At 37.6% G+C, this 16,352-nt stretch overlaps 2 protein-coding genes across 2 annotated transcripts; both read left to right on the top strand.

Moving 5' to 3' along the window:
* The first annotated feature begins 5,224 nt into the window (after positions 1-5,224).
* LOC111380610 (omega-hydroxypalmitate O-feruloyl transferase-like) lies at positions 5,225-7,416 on the top strand. Its single transcript, XM_023004224.1, has 3 exons — positions 5,225-5,300; positions 5,408-5,875; positions 6,299-7,416. Exons 2-3 carry the CDS (start codon positions 5,435-5,437, stop codon positions 7,154-7,156), a joined length of 1,299 nt encoding a protein of 432 aa, XP_022859992.1. The 5' UTR covers positions 5,225-5,300; positions 5,408-5,434; the 3' UTR covers positions 7,157-7,416.
* A 4,916-nt stretch (positions 7,417-12,332) lies between these two features.
* LOC111380609 (omega-hydroxypalmitate O-feruloyl transferase-like) lies at positions 12,333-14,524 on the top strand. Its single transcript, XM_023004223.1, has 3 exons — positions 12,333-12,408; positions 12,516-12,983; positions 13,407-14,524. The coding sequence occupies exons 2-3, from the start codon at positions 12,543-12,545 to the stop codon at positions 14,262-14,264; spliced, it is 1,299 nt and encodes a 432-aa protein (XP_022859991.1). The 5' UTR covers positions 12,333-12,408; positions 12,516-12,542; the 3' UTR covers positions 14,265-14,524.
* Positions 14,525-16,352: the final 1,828 nt, after the last annotated feature.

Below are 16,352 nucleotides of genomic sequence, written 5' to 3'. Positions count from 1 at the left end.
TGAGAGGGCCGAGATCCTTGGTTTTGAAGTTGCTGGAAAGAACGCTCTTGAAGAAGATAACCTGAGAAAGATCATTGCCAACAACCAAGATATCATCAATGTAAACAAGGATAATAGTGAGACTGGTTGCAGTGATCAAGGTAAATAGGGAGTGGTCTGCTTGTGACTGAACGAAACCTGCATTAAGAAGAACAGATGTTAGTTTAAAAAACCAGTTCCGAGAAGCTTGTTTGAGGTCATAGAGTGACTTTCGAAGGCGGCAAACTCGTGTCTCCCCTTTAACACAGTAGCCGGGTGGTGGGATCATGTAAATTTCCTCATCAAGTGTACTGTGCAGGAAGGCATTATGGACATCCATTTGGTGGATGACCCAATTTTTGGTGGCGGCAACAGCAAGGACACAGCGTACTGTGGTCATTTTGGCAACTGGGGCAAAAGTTTCATGATAGTCAATTCCCTCTAATTGAGTGTAGCCTTTGGCTACAAGTCGGGTCTTGTATCGTTCAATAGTGCCATCTGGTCGGAGCTTGGTTTTGTATACCCACTTACAATCGATGGGTTTCTTACCAGGAGGGAGGGTTTCTAGTGTCCAAGTGGAATTTTCTTCAAGGGCACGAAGTTCAGAGGCCATAGCTTCACGCCAATGAGAGTGGCCATTTGCTTCTGAGTAACAAGTCGGTTCAACAGAAGCAGTAAGAGCAGTTAAGAATGAATAATGAGCATGAGAAAAACGAGAGTATGATAGATAAGTGCATAAGGGGTGGGAAGTACCTGAGGACTGTGTAGCGGTTGAGGCGGCAATGGACTTCGCAGGGATAGTAGGACAGACATAATCAAGGAGACATGCTGGACGAGTAGTGTGGCGACGACGTCGGGAAGGAATAGTGGTAGTGGGTGGGGGTTCTTGGGGTATGGTCGAGGAAGGGAGAGGAGATATGAGTTCGGTGATAGGTAAGGGAATGATGGTGGAGTCATTAAGAGAAGGGGGTGTGATGTGATGGAAGGGAAATTGATTTTCGTGGAAGGTGACGTCGCGTGAGTAAAAAATGGTGTTGGTGTCAAGGTTGTATAGCTTGTAAGCTTTGCGGTTGCTAGGGTAACCAATGAAGACATAACAAGATGATCTGTGTGAGAATTTGTCGCGATGAGCGATGAGGGTTTGAGCGTAACAAAGGCAACCAAACACACGTAGGTGAGTGTATGATGGGGGGGTGTTGAGAAGAAGTTGGAAAGAAGTTTGATTTTGTAGGGAGCGGCTTGGGGTTCTATTGATTAGATAAGCAGCAGTAAGAACACAATCTCCCTAAAATTTGAGTGGTAGGTTTGCCTGAAAGCAAATGCTGCGAGCAACATTCAGGAGGTGCCTATGTTTACGCTCTGCAACGCCATTTTGTTGCGAAGTTTCAACACAAGTACGCTCATGGATGATGCCGTGAGTGTGAAAATAGGTTTGGAGGTTATGTGAAAGGAACTCTTGTCCATTGTCGGTGCGAATTATTTTAACCGATGAGTTGAATTGATTTTTAATAAGAGCGAAGAAATGCATTAAGTGACTAAAGGTTTCTGATTTAAAACGCATTAAATAAATCCATGTAGTGCGTGAAAAATCATCAACGATAGTTAAGAAATAGTGTACGCTACAAATAGAGGCGGTAGAATAGCCACCCCAAATATCATAATAAAGACGATTAAAAGGTTTCGAACTTTTATTAGCATGAATTTGAAAAGGTAAACGAGTGTGCTTTGAACACTCACAAACATCACAATGAGATAGAGTACATGGATTATAAAAAATTGTGGGAATAGTAAAGCTAGAAGGATGACCTAGGCGTTGATGCTACAGTGTCTTATTATCAAGATGACGAACAGAGAATGCGACGGTCTCATGGAAGGGAAAGAGGTAGAGCCCATTACATGTCTCACCCGCTCCAATCAGCCTCTTCGATGGAGGGTCCTGAAAAAAACATTTATCAGATGAGAAAAAAACAACACAAGATAGATTTTTAGTAAGTCGAGGGATAGAGAGAAGATTATAATAAAAGGAGGGGACATAAAGGACATTTTGAAGAATTAAATGGTCATATAAAGGCACAGAACCAATTCCTTCAACAGAAATAGTTTCTCCCGTGGGTAGCCTCACTGTACGAGCAATGGGAGACAAATTTAGATTAGAGAAGGAGGATCGACAATGGCTCATGTGATCACTATTGCTACTGTCAATGATCCAGTTCGTCTGTGGGTTGAAGGAGCAAGGCATTGTGGGGGAGTTACCCACGAAATTAGCGGCCGGAGAAGGAATTAGACTAGGGGAATCAGAAGGGTGTAGAAGATAGGGAGAAGAAGTTTGGGAAACAGGGGCATCGGAAGCCATGAGAATTTTGGGTGAAGGTATGTCAGGATTTTTGAGGCTCTAATACCATGTAAAGAAGTAAAATGGTAGAAACAATTATCTTGTATTTCTCATTGATCAGTATGCTTTATATAGCTGTACATGAACATGGTTTATATGGAAATAAAATCATCTATACAAAATTCTTGGAGATGACTAAAATCATGGGAGCTAAAGTTTAGCTAAACTTGTGGGATTTCTATTTGCTGTAATACTGAAATCATGGAGCTAAACTTGTGGGATTTCTATGTGCTGTAATACTCTTGTTGCAGTTGTATTTCTATTATTATATAAAGTCAATTAATCTTGTATTTTTAATTCAAGGAGAAAAATGAATATGACATTTATATATTTTTTCTACAAATATTATTTGTTTTGGGCGTTCTATTGGTTTCGGGATAATCAATACTAACCCACTCTTTTCATGCTAGTGGGTTACTTATTCTAACAAACAAACGGTCTCCACGTGAATTTAAAATATGTCGGCTTGTGATCCCCACCTCCTATTGTGAATAGTAAGTAAATGATTTTATAAAAAAAATTTGTAAGTGTAACATAATCCTTTCTTACGTTATTTTGTTCATCAATAATGTGGTCATATAATTCCTAAACTGTTTTTGGCTTAATTTACATGTAATTACGAATGTTATGAAGACACTTGTGTCTAATAATATTAGGTGTCAAATGTGTTGTCGAAGGTTGTCAAATGTGTTTTTGCTCGTGTCTAATAATATTAGGCGTGTTAATTGGGTCGAACCATTCGACTCGCTTATTGTCGTGCTCAACTCTACTCACTATGAGAATCGAGTGTGAACTAACTTGCTTCAGGGAAGTTGGGCTCAACTCACCCCACAAGCGGCTTGCAACTCTGTAATTTTATTCTTTTCTTTTTCTTTTTTCATTTTTTTTGAAAAAATTGCTAAAAACACGAGCTTCTCACAAGCCAACTCGTGCTATTCGGCTTGCTCCTTGCACGATTTTTTCAGTGCTTGCCTCGGGCACGAGCCGCCGACCGACTCGCCCCACTTCAACCACTAAATGATACGGAAGAGTGGAAAGTATCCTTCCTGGAGTTAAAGCTGAGTTCCCTCGGTTCAGGCCATTGAATACCACGTGGCTTGCTCATTTGTGACAAGTGCCATGTTATATGTATAATCAGCAAGAGTAAAACGATCCAACAGAATCAAGATTTTACCTTATTTGAAGAAAGGAAAGTACTTGCACAAGTAAAATAATCGGCACCTTTTTTGTCTTGTGGAGGGGTACCGAATTTTGGATTTATAGTTGCTTTGGGGGTTATAAATCTCGGAAATTGATGTAGCAATATCAAATGAGTCAAGTTGGGCCAGTTGAACAGAAGCTCAGGATGGCCCATGGACAGGCTTGGGGTGGCCATATTTTGTTTCGGGCCGGGCTGATCCCGGTTCATCACTTATCTATGAGACCAGCCTAGAGATGGGTTGGACTGTTATATGTCAAGCAACTCATATATATCCAAAAATAATTTTTTTCATAGGTTCCAATTGAGTTTTGGTAGACTTGAAGAGCTTGATGATTTCAAAGCCAAGGTCATACAAAATGTTCAGTTTGTATGACTCATTTGAGTACTTATGTATACAATATTTTTGACGTATTCTCATAATAAAGTTGACATTCATCATCAATGCCTCATGTTTCAAGTCTACTAGAGTATTTCGAGATAAGTTGGTTTAATATGACATTGCCTTATAGATCACGTTATCATTTAATGGAGATGAAAGGTGTGAAAACATTAAGCCATGTTTGAGCCACATTTTTTTTTCAAAAAAAAAAAATACATTCTTTAACAGTAATTTGACATCATTTCAACCACACATTCTTCAATAAAATAATATTACAAGTAAATTCAAAAAATTTCTTTATTTTTTAATCACACATTTTCCATCAATACACTATTCAATGTTAAGGGATGAAATCCTACATCGAATAAAGATGAAAATATAGACCAATTTATAAAGAATTGGTTTACTCCTTTTAACAATGTTGACCTTTTAAGATGGACCTCCAAATCTTAACATGATATCAGAGCTCATTACACTCTAACGAGTGATTCAATCCGATTAAAACTCAAAAAATGAATATACGAATTTCAAGATTGGTCTGTTCAAACGAGCCACCATTTTATGAGGGCATGTTAAGGGATGAAATCCCACATCGAATAAAGATGAAAATATAGTCCAATTTATAAAGAATTGGGTTACTTCTCTTAACAAGTTTGATCTTATTAAGATGAAACCTCAAGTCTTAACATTCAAAAATGCATTGTAAGGAAAATAATATGACTCAAAAAGACTTTATTATCATAAAATAAAAAAATAAAAAAAAAAATTACCACGAGCCAAATACTGTTCGACAAAAAGTATCCACGATGAAACAATCCTATCCTACATTTCGGTGACAAAATTTGATTAAGGATTTGATCATAATCTTCTACTCTGTCCTTTCTCTTTATGCTGGAAATAAATGACGAGGGGCATATATAAAAATCAAATTTAATAAAATCAAGTAAGTAAAATTTGGATACCAACCCTACCTAATCTCACCCCCACGCTAGTCTCCAGTCTCTAAATCTCCCGAGCAAGTAACATGGCAAGTAGCCTACCACAACTACGTGACATTTGCAGAATCTTTCATGGAATTATTCAAAATAACCCAGTTTTCTTTCTTAAGACTTTTCCATTTTAATAGCATTGTTTATGAACTAGTATTGCCACCAGTCCCTTTCAATAGTACGTCTTTGTTAACCAAAACTTAACCATATTAATTTTTCTTGAACCACGTTTCCCTATATATTTGCTGTAATCCTAATCTTGTTAATACATTAATCTTAGTTTTTGAATCCGGGCAATTGTCATATACTTCTGCTTAACAGGCATCTTTCTAGTTTCTTATGTTTTAATGCTTTTTTTACGTGGATGAATGCATAATCTAATTTCGTGTCCTTAGTTTTACTCTCTAACATTTTTTTTCTGATTCAAGGTTTTCGACGTTAAAGGAGTTTGGAAGATGGCAAACGGTAGCATCCATATGTTTGAGCTTGCTGTTAAACAAGGGCAGCCTACTCTGGTTCCTCCAGCCGAGGAGACGATGAAGGGGCTATACTTTTTGTCGAATCTGGATCAAAATATTGCAGTTATAGTTCGTACAATTTACTGTTTTAAATCAGAGGAAAGGGGCAATGAGGATGCTGTGCAAGTGATTAAGGATGCCTTGTCGAAGGTTCTGGTGCACTATTATCCTCTTGCAGGACGGCTGACCATTAGCCCGGAAATGAAGCTTATTGTGGACTGTACCGGGGAAGGTGCTGTATTTGTCGAGGCTGAGGCAGATTGTAAGCTTGAAGATTTAGGTGACATTACGAGGCCTGATCCCATCACTCTTGGGAAGCTAGTTTACGACATCCCTGGTGCCAAAAACATTCTAGAAATTCCTCCTCTGGTGGCTCAAGTAAGTACATCGCTTGGTTTATTTAAGATGTTTCCCATTCATGTTAAGGAAATTTTCATAAGGATGAACTTGGAAGATTTTTCGCTCCATGATTGGATGATAGAATCTATATTAACTTAGTTTTGCGTCCTTACATATCGTCTGAAGCTTGAATTTGCAAGATTATTAACAAACTCGAGTTTGACATATCCAGCCTAAGAATGATTCTTTTTGCTAAGTGTCGTTCGTGTATCTTATCATCTATCTCATAGGGTATAGAGTTTCATGTTTGATATGCAGTATTAGACGATATTATTTACATAAAACCGAACAATATTCAAACTTCTTTTTATTCTTTAATTTTATCGAGTACTGTTCAATCTAGCATGCCAACCATTCCGTGCTCATCCTAGACATCCTTATTAAGGGCTAACTTGCTTTCAGGTCACAAAATTCAAATGTGGAGGCTTTGTTCTTGGCCTGTGCATGAACCATTGCATGTTTGATGGGATTGGTGCCATGGAATTTGTGAATTCTTGGGGTGAAACTGCCAGAGGCCTTAAACTTAAGGTTCCTCCATTCATGGACAGAAGCATTCTCAAAGCCAGAAATCCACCCAAGTTGGAATTCCCACATCATGAATATGCTGAGATTGAAGATATATCAAGCACAACTGAACTTTACAAAGAAGAAATGCTCTATAAGTCATTCTGTTTCGACTCGGAGAAGCTCGAGCACCTAAGAAAGAATGCACTAGAAGATGGGAATCTAGAAAAGTGCACCACATTCGAAGCCCTCTCAGCATACGTATGGAAAGCTCGTAGCAAGGCATTAAATATGAAGCAGGATCAACAGACAAAGCTACTTTTTGCAGTCGATGGACGGTCTAGATTCGAGCCCCCAATTCCAGAAGGATACTTTGGCAATGCAATTGTATTGACAAATTCACTCTGCAAGGCAGGTGAATTAGTGGACAACCCATTTTCATTCACTGTAAAACTAGTTCAAGAGGCAGTGAAAATGGTGACAGACGGCTATATGAGATCTGCTATAGACTATTTCGAGGCAACTCGAGCTAGGCCTTCTTTGACAGCAACCCTGCTGATCACTACATGGTCGAGGCTATCATTCCACACTACTGATTTCGGCTGGGGAGAGCCTGTGCTATCAGGGCCTGTAGTTTTGCCTGAAAAGGAAGTAATCCTCTTTCTTTCACATGGAAAAGAAAGAAAAAGCATTAACGTTCTTCTTGGATTGCCTGCTCCTGCCATGAAAACATTTGAACAGCTGATGCAGATATAAGAGAACAGAATCAATACTGTTTACCCTATTGATCCTTTGTTGGTTAATTTCTGAATTGAATCTATCGTGTCGAATCGTGTTATTTATTCGTAAAGTCATCGTCAATGCCACATTGTAGTTCATACTAGAATATGTCACTTGAGGTTCAGAGTCGAAATTCTATTCCTAAATCAACAAAAAAAGTGGCAATACTGTATTTCCTGTTCTTATTCAATTTCAGCAAACAATCATTTGTTCCTTATTCACTTCTTTGGTTCTCATTCATTCTTGATCAATTCAAAAAGCCAAATTAAACTCGTTTTTGTCTTGTATATATAGATAGGCATAGAGCTATCCATTGCTTGAACAAACCGAGATACAAAATTCATGTTGAAGTCTAAAAGCTTAAAATGTGAAATTTATTAGAATAACCTTAAACGAGTTGGTTCAACACCTAATTTGAGCCAACTCCTAATTATAAGTATAATAATGAACCTAAAAGTCTTAAAAGTTACTTAAAAAAATTATTGAACAATGAACACCTTAATTGTCAAACGCGCCCTTACTGAGTTCACTAAACTAATTTTATACCCTTCGCCATGAAAGTTTTCTTGCTTTAAGAACTCAAAATTTATATCTTACACTCTGTAGCCAAATGCTCTTAGTTGGGAATTGCAATTGACGCGTTCTCTCTAAAAATTCTTTCTCCAAAATCAAAGGTGAAAATTATATAACAAACGCTGCATTTCATAGGACTTTAAATGCCTTATTTCCATGTGTATATATATGTATCTACATGCAAATGCATATATATAAACAAATATTCATACTTAATTCAGTATATCATCACTTTTTAATTTTTTTTCCTCGTGGGTCTGCATTAAATTGGAAAGGAACAACACCATTGAGATGGAATTTCAACTCGGCACTTTTCCTGGGATTCTGCCTTTAACTGTTTTGGGAAACTTACTTTTATTGATGAATTTGTTCTGTGAAAATTCCCGAGGTATTTGAAATTCCCATTCTTCTTCTTTTACATAAGCACATACTTCTTTGTTTAAAAAAAAAAGAACACGTGATTGTTCCTTTCAGAGCTAAATTCTACCACCTTTGATTCCTGATGAATAATGTTTGTATGTATATACGCTGTAATAGTTTGTATCTATATATTGATGTGAAAAATTAATCGTTTGATGCTATGGTGTTGCACAGTTGTCCAGTCATTTCACTGCATTTTCTTCTCTTGATCGGATTTCAGTCAAAGTTTAGAAGAATATAAAGCTGAGATTTCATCACTGTGCAGATTATACAGTTCCGTTTTGGCGGTGATTTGCTGGTCTATGTACTATGGCTATAGCAGCTATCTGCGAGTCAACTCAACTAACTCGGCTCTCTTAAATATTCGTCTTCTCCTACTCAGTAATAATCTTGCCCGGACGTTGTCTGATCAAATATGAGTTTCGAATCAACAAGAAGGTGGCGGAGCAACGCTGCATTCACGGCGATGTTTGCGCTCACATTATTGTTGCTAATCATGGGACTCTATACAGGTCAGTCTTCATTGAACACATGTTTGTGTGTTTGTGCGCTTTTGTGTGTGCGGTGTGTGTGTGCTGTGTTCAATCTATGTTTTGTGGGTATACTGTATATAAAATATTGGAATTGAATTACTGGGTTGGTGGAGTTTCCACATTGACTTTATCTGCTCTTTCAGCGATAACATGCTTCATTCCTTGTTTAATCCCACTTTTCTGTCCTGCTCTTGTTTTGTAATTTAAGTTATTCGTGACGATTAAATGACAAAATCCTCTCTATCTTTCAAAGTACCAAAAACTTGAATAATCTTGCTCGATTTGTTAAGATTTTTTAAATAGTTTCAGATCATGGGTTAATGGAGTTGAATCCAGTTTCAGAGAAGAAGAGCATAAACAGTACTTCCAAGAACAACACTTTCTCTGCTACTCATCGGAAGCTTTTAATTATTGGTAATTTATCCATTTTTTATCTTTTAAATTTTAAAATGTTTTTAGATAAAGAGAAGTTTGAAAAAATAATCCTTACACTGATAAACCTCCTGCATTAATGGGATTTGCATTATGCGTGAACAAAGAGGCCAAAAACAGAAACTCTGAATGCCCAGTGTGCATACGACTGTTACAAATATGCATGTGTATGTGTAATTCTGTATTCTGTGTGACTGCTTTTCGCGTTGTCCTTTGCATGTATATATGCGACAGGCACAGGCATGACTCTGCCACTGTGCGCAAGACTCCACGTGTCGCTTCTATACTGCACCGCCAGTCAGCATTGACACAGCCTTAGCCACCGTTTTTTTCCCTCGGTTGTCTGTGTACATTTCTGCCCACTTTACTGGCGCACCAGGCCCTCAGCCCCTTTTGCTCCACCGCTCTCCACCCTCCTAGCCTACTATCTACTCCTTCAAGTCCTTTTTGGGTGGTGCATCTTGGCCACTTCTTAGGCCATCGAAGCCTTAGTTACCACAGGTCTCTAGACCGGCCTCGTATAGTTAGTGTCGTGATTCATCTGTTGCATTCCCATATATTTTATAGAATAATGAAACAAAAAACTATGAAAAAAAATTGTATGGACTGTACAGTCTTATGGCGGACCTGATACGGGCAGTGCTGTGAGCCATTCTGTACCCTAACCCCTTCCGTTAAAGCCTATTCCCGCTTCTTAAAGTTCTATATTCCGGTTATTATGCGTTGTTCTAAAGTTGTAGTTGAGTAATTATGCAATAAAGAATTTGGCTGCATTATTTTGCTTTCAAGTAGAAGTTAATTCACGTGTGCTTTGATTAAGACTTCTCAAGTTAACATTTAATACGGTTGCACGTTACGTTAGCTTTACAGAGTAGATTAGCAATGTCAAAAAATAAAGGGCCTATATTTGTTCTCGCCTAATCCATGGCTTCTTTTGGCTTGGTTGACTCGAAAGCACTTATTCACAGGCCGTGATAAATATGTCGGGAAAGGCACAAACCCCTTTTTGGTTCAATTGTCTCTTTCCTTTTTCCTTTGCAGCACCTCCCAGAAGTTTCATTTGTCTATTAACACCTTGAGAAGTGATATCTTGTTCAACACCTTCTACACTATAGTTCAGTCTGTGTCAAAGTTGCCCAGCACCACTTGACTTTGAGATCTCATGGCTCGCTCCATGGCTGGCTTGTGATCGATCAGGGACCTGGTCCACAGTCCATACTCAGTCTATATTTGGCGGTCCGGATAAGGATGGTTTGGTACTTTTTGACAATTCTACGTTGGACTATTCTTTAAGTATAATAGGCATATTTGATCACAGTGCTAATTTATGTTACACGTCAATGAATAGAACTTTGATTTATATTCTGTAAATTTAATCAAACAAGTAAAAATATCAAAAAATCCTGGATAGTCGAATATGTGGCATGATATGCTTTTTTACTAGAACTAAATAACGTTATTCAGCACAGTGTTTTTTGTGCTAGAGCAGTTCCTTTGTATGTATTTGCTTGGCTTTTAAATTGCAGGACAAGAAGAAAAGGAAAAGGAAAAGCTGGCTAATCCAAACAGGATATGGAGCGAAAGCTGTTCATTATTAGACATAGTTATAAGCCAAGGGGCCACGGAGCCACTGCCAAATGGGATACCCACATACACCGTGGAGATCATGAACGTGTGCATTGCGGGATGCAACATTTCAAGGATCCATGTCAACTGTGGGTGGTTCAGCTCCGCTCGACTCATCAACCCCCATGTTTTCAAGCGCCTCCATTTTGACGATTGCCTGGTCAATGATGGCAAACCCCTAATGTACGGTCGTACACTCTCCTTCCAATATGCCAACACCTTCCGTTATCCCATCTCTGTTTCTTCCATTACTTGTTGACTAAAATCGGTATTAATGTGCTAAATATGTGTAGAAAAGATTTATTATTAGCGCTAGACAATACCATATTGGACAAGAGACAATATTTTCACTCTTTTATTTTGCAGCAGTATATATCAAATACCCGTTATACTGGAGAGTAATAGAAGCACATCAAGAGAAGGTGAATTTTGGGCTCAATATCCCATGATTTTTTGTTCTACTTTAATTCTATATATGGGGACAATTGAGAAAGGACCATGCTACACTACCAGACATGTAAGAGGCCTGGTAGTGCAGCCCCTCTCACAGTTCGGGGTGGGGGTGGGTTTTTGGAGAGTATTTTTTTAATTATGAGACCCGTCGAGGTGAGAGAAAATGAGAGAGGAGGCCTTTTACAGGTCTGGTAGAGGAGCATTATAGATTGAGAAATTGGCAATGAGATTTTATTTGATTCCTGTAAGGTCCTTTTTATTTTTATTCCTATTATTCTCTTATAGAGATATTCAGGGCCGGCCTCGAGAATTTTGAAGCCCTAGGCAACCAATGATTATGATGCCCTTAAGCATAATTAATTACAAACGTAATACTACTTTAAAAATGGATATGGAGGATGTTAAAAATAATTTTTTACAAAAGGACCACTACTTAAAAATGGATACATAGGATGTTAGTTTGCTGAAAAAGTAAATAGTAAAAGTAGATATGGAATTTTAAAAACTTCTTCATGAAAATTTACCCACCACAGTAAGTTTGCTAAAATTTTAACTTTGTAGATTCGTAATCCAATTTTTTATCGTTGAACTGTATACCATTGGACTTTTTATCATATTATCATAAAATAAAAAAATAAAAAAAAAAATTACCACGAGCCAAATACTGTTCGACAAAAAGTATCCACGATGAAACAATCCTATCCTACATTTCGGTGACAAAATTTGATTAAGGATTTGATCATAATCTTCTACTCTGTCCTTTCTCTTTATGCTGGAAATAAATGACGAGGGGCATATATAAAAATCAAATTTAATAAAATCAAGTAAGTAAAATTTGGATACCAACCCTACCTAATCTCACCCCCACGCTAGTCTCCAGTCTCTAAATCTCCCGAGCAAGTAACATGGCAAGTAGCCTACCACAACTACGTGACATTTGCAGAATCTTTCATGGAATTATTCAAAATAACCCAGTTTTCTTTCTTAAGACTTTTCCATTTTAATAGCATTGTTTATGAACTAGTATTGCCACCAGTCCCTTTCAATAGTACGTCTTTGTTAACCAAAACTTAACCATATTAATTTTTCTTGAACTACGTTTCCCTATATATTTGCTGTAATCCTAATCTTGTTAATACATTAATCTTAGTTTTTGAATCCGGGCAATTGTCATATACTTCTGCTTAACAGGCATCTTTCTAGTTTCTTATGTTTTAATGCTTTTTTTACGTGGATGAATGCATAATCTAATTTCGTGTCCTTAGTTTTACTCTCTAACATTTTTTTTCTGATTCAAGGTTTTCGACGTTAAAGGAGTTTGGAAGATGGCAAACGGTAGCATCCATATGTTTGAGCTTGCTGTTAAACAAGGGCAGCCTACTCTGGTTCCTCCAGCCGAGGAGACGATGAAGGGGCTATACTTTTTGTCGAATCTGGATCAAAATATTGCAGTTATAGTTCGTACAATTTACTGTTTTAAATCAGAGGAAAGGGGCAATGAGGATGCTGTGCAAGTGATTAAGGATGCCTTGTCGAAGGTTCTGGTGCACTATTATCCTCTTGCAGGACGGCTGACCATTAGCCCGGAAATGAAGCTTATTGTGGACTGTACCGGGGAAGGTGCTGTATTTGTCGAGGCTGAGGCAGATTGTAAGCTTGAAGATTTAGGTGACATTACGAGGCCTGATCCCATCACTCTTGGGAAGCTAGTTTACGACATCCCTGGTGCCAAAAACATTCTAGAAATTCCTCCTCTGGTGGCTCAAGTAAGTACATCGCTTGGTTTATTTAAGATGTTTCCCATTCATGTTAAGGAAATTTTCATAAGGATGAACTTGGAAGATTTTTCGCTCCATGATTGGATGATAGAATCTATATTAACTTAGTTTTGCGTCCTTACATATCGTCTGAAGCTTGAATTTGCAAGATTATTAACAAACTCGAGTTTGACATATCCAGCCTAAGAATGATTCTTTTTGCTAAGTGTCGTTCGTGTATCTTATCATCTATCTCATAGGGTATAGAGTTTCATGTTTGATATGCAGTATTAGACGATATTATTTACATAAAACCGAACAATATTCAAACTTCTTTTTATTCTTTAATTTTATCGAGTACTGTTCAATCTAGCATGCCAACCATTCCGTGCTCATCCTAGACATCCTTATTAAGGGCTAACTTGCTTTCAGGTCACAAAATTCAAATGTGGAGGCTTTGTTCTTGGCCTGTGCATGAACCATTGCATGTTTGATGGGATTGGTGCCATGGAATTTGTGAATTCTTGGGGTGAAACTGCCAGAGGCCTTAAACTTAAGGTTCCTCCATTCATGGACAGAAGCATTCTCAAAGCCAGAAATCCACCCAAGTTGGAATTCCCACATCATGAATATGCTGAGATTGAAGATATATCAAGCACAACTGAACTTTACAAAGAAGAAATGCTCTATAAGTCATTCTGTTTCGACTCGGAGAAGCTCGAGCACCTAAGAAAGAATGCACTAGAAGATGGGAATCTAGAAAAGTGCACCACATTCGAAGCCCTCTCAGCATACGTATGGAAAGCTCGTAGCAAGGCATTAAATATGAAGCAGGATCAACAGACAAAGCTACTTTTTGCAGTCGATGGACGGTCTAGATTCGAGCCCCCAATTCCAGAAGGATACTTTGGCAATGCAATTGTATTGACAAATTCACTCTGCAAGGCAGGTGAATTAGTGGACAACCCATTTTCATTCACTGTAAAACTAGTTCAAGAGGCAGTGAAAATGGTGACAGACGGCTATATGAGATCTGCTATAGACTATTTCGAGGCAACTCGAGCTAGGCCTTCTTTGACAGCAACCCTGCTGATCACTACATGGTCGAGGCTATCATTCCACACTACTGATTTCGGCTGGGGAGAGCCTGTGCTATCAGGGCCTGTAGTTTTGCCTGAAAAGGAAGTAATCCTCTTTCTTTCACATGGAAAAGAAAGAAAAAGCATTAACGTTCTTCTTGGATTGCCTGCTCCTGCCATGAAAACATTTGAACAGCTGATGCAGATATAAGAGAACAGAATCAATACTGTTTACCCTATTGATCCTTTGTTGGTTAATTTCTGAATTGAATCTATCGTGTCGAATCGTGTTATTTATTCGTAAAGTCATCGTCAATGCCACATTGTAGTTCATACTAGAATATGTCACTTGAGGTTCAGAGTCGAAATTCTATTCCTAAATCAACAAAAAAAGTGGCAATACTGTATTTCCTGTTCTTATTCAATTTCAGCAAACAATCATTTGTTCCTTATTCACTTCTTTGGTTCTCATTCATTCTTGATCAATTCAAAAAGCCAAATTAAACTCGTTTTTGTCTTGTATATATAGATAGGCATAGAGCTATCCATTTCGTGAACAACCCGAGATACAAAATTCACGTTGAAGTCTAAAAGCTTAAAATGTGAAATTTATTAGAATAACCTTAAACGAGTTGGTTCAACACCTAATTTGAGCCAACTCCTAATTATAAGTATAATAATGAACCTAAAAGTCTTAAAAGTTACTTAAAAAAATTATTGAACAATGAACACCTTAATTGTCAAACGCGCCCTTACTGAGTTCACTAAACTAATTTTATACCCTTCGCCATGAAAGTTTTCTTGCTTTAAGAACTCAAAATTTATATCTTACACTCTGTAGCCAAATGCTCTTAGTTGGGAATTGCAATTGACGCGTTCTCTCTAAAAATTCTTTCTCCAAAATCAAAGGTGAAAATTATATAACAAACGCTGCATTTCATAGGACTTTAAATGCCTTATTTCCATGTGTATATATATGTATCTACATGCAAATGCATATATATAAACAAATATTCATACTTAATTCAGTATATCATCACTTTTTAATTTTTTTTCCTCGTGGGTCTGCATTAAATTGGAAAGGAACAACACCATTGAGATGGAATTTCAACTCGGCACTTTTCCTGGGATTCTGCCTTTAACTGTTTTGGGAAACTTACTTTTATTGATGAATTTGTTCTGTGAAAATTCCCGAGGTATTTGAAATTCCCATTCTTCTTCTTTTACATAAGCACATACTTCTTTGTTTAAAAAAAAAAGAACACGTGATTGTTCCTTTCAGAGCTAAATTCTACCACCTTTGATTCCTGATGAATAATGTTTGTATGTATATACGCTGTAATAGTTTGTATCTATATATTGATGTGAAAAATTAATCGTTTGATGCTATGGTGTTGCACAGTTGTCCAGTCATTTCACTGCATTTTCTTCTCTTGATCGGATTTCAGTCAAAGTTTAGAAGAATATAAAGCTGAGATTTCATCACTGTGCAGATTATACAGTTCCGTTTTGGCGGTGATTTGCTGGTCTATGTACTATGGCTATAGCAGCTATCTGCGAGTCAACTCAACTAACTCGGCTCTCTTAAATATTCGTCTTCTCCTACTCAGTAATAATCTTGCCCGGACGTTGTCTGATCAAATATGAGTTTCGAATCAACAAGAAGGTGGCGGAGCAACGCTGCATTCACGGCGATTTTTGCGCTCACATTATTGTTGCTAATCATGGGACTCTATACAGGTCAGTCTTCATTGAACACATGTTTGTGTGTTTGTGCGCTTTTGTGTGTGCGGTGTGTGTGTGCTGTGTTCAATCTATGTTTTGTGGGTATACTGTATATAAAATATTGGAATTGAATTACTGGGTTGGTGGAGTTTCCACATTGACTTTATCTGCTCTTTCAGCGATAACATGCTTCATTCCTTGTTTAATCCCACTTTTCTGTCCTGCTCTTGTTTTGTAATTTAAGTTATTCGTGACGATTAAATGACAAAATCCTCTCTATCTTTCAAAGTACCAAAAACTTGAATAATCTTGCTCGATTTGTTAAGATTTTTTAAATAGTTTCAGATCATGGGTTAATGGAGTTGAATCCAGTTTCAGAGAAGAAGAGCATAAACAGTACTTCCAAGAACAACACTTTCTCTGCTACTCATCGGAAGCTTTTAATTATTGGTAATTTATCCATTTTTTATCTTTTAAATTTTAAAATGTTTTTAGATAAAGAGAAGTTTGAAAAAATAATCCTTACACTGATAAACCTCCTGCATTAATGGGATTTGCATTATGCGTGAACAAA

Source organism: Olea europaea, unplaced genomic scaffold (genome assembly GCF_002742605.1).
Source record: "Olea europaea var. sylvestris unplaced genomic scaffold, O_europaea_v1 scaffold2176, whole genome shotgun sequence".
Lineage (NCBI taxonomy): Eukaryota > Viridiplantae > Streptophyta > Magnoliopsida > Lamiales > Oleaceae > Olea > Olea europaea.
Note: the sequence above shows the minus strand (reverse complement) of the source record. Positions and strands in the feature narration are given on the sequence as shown.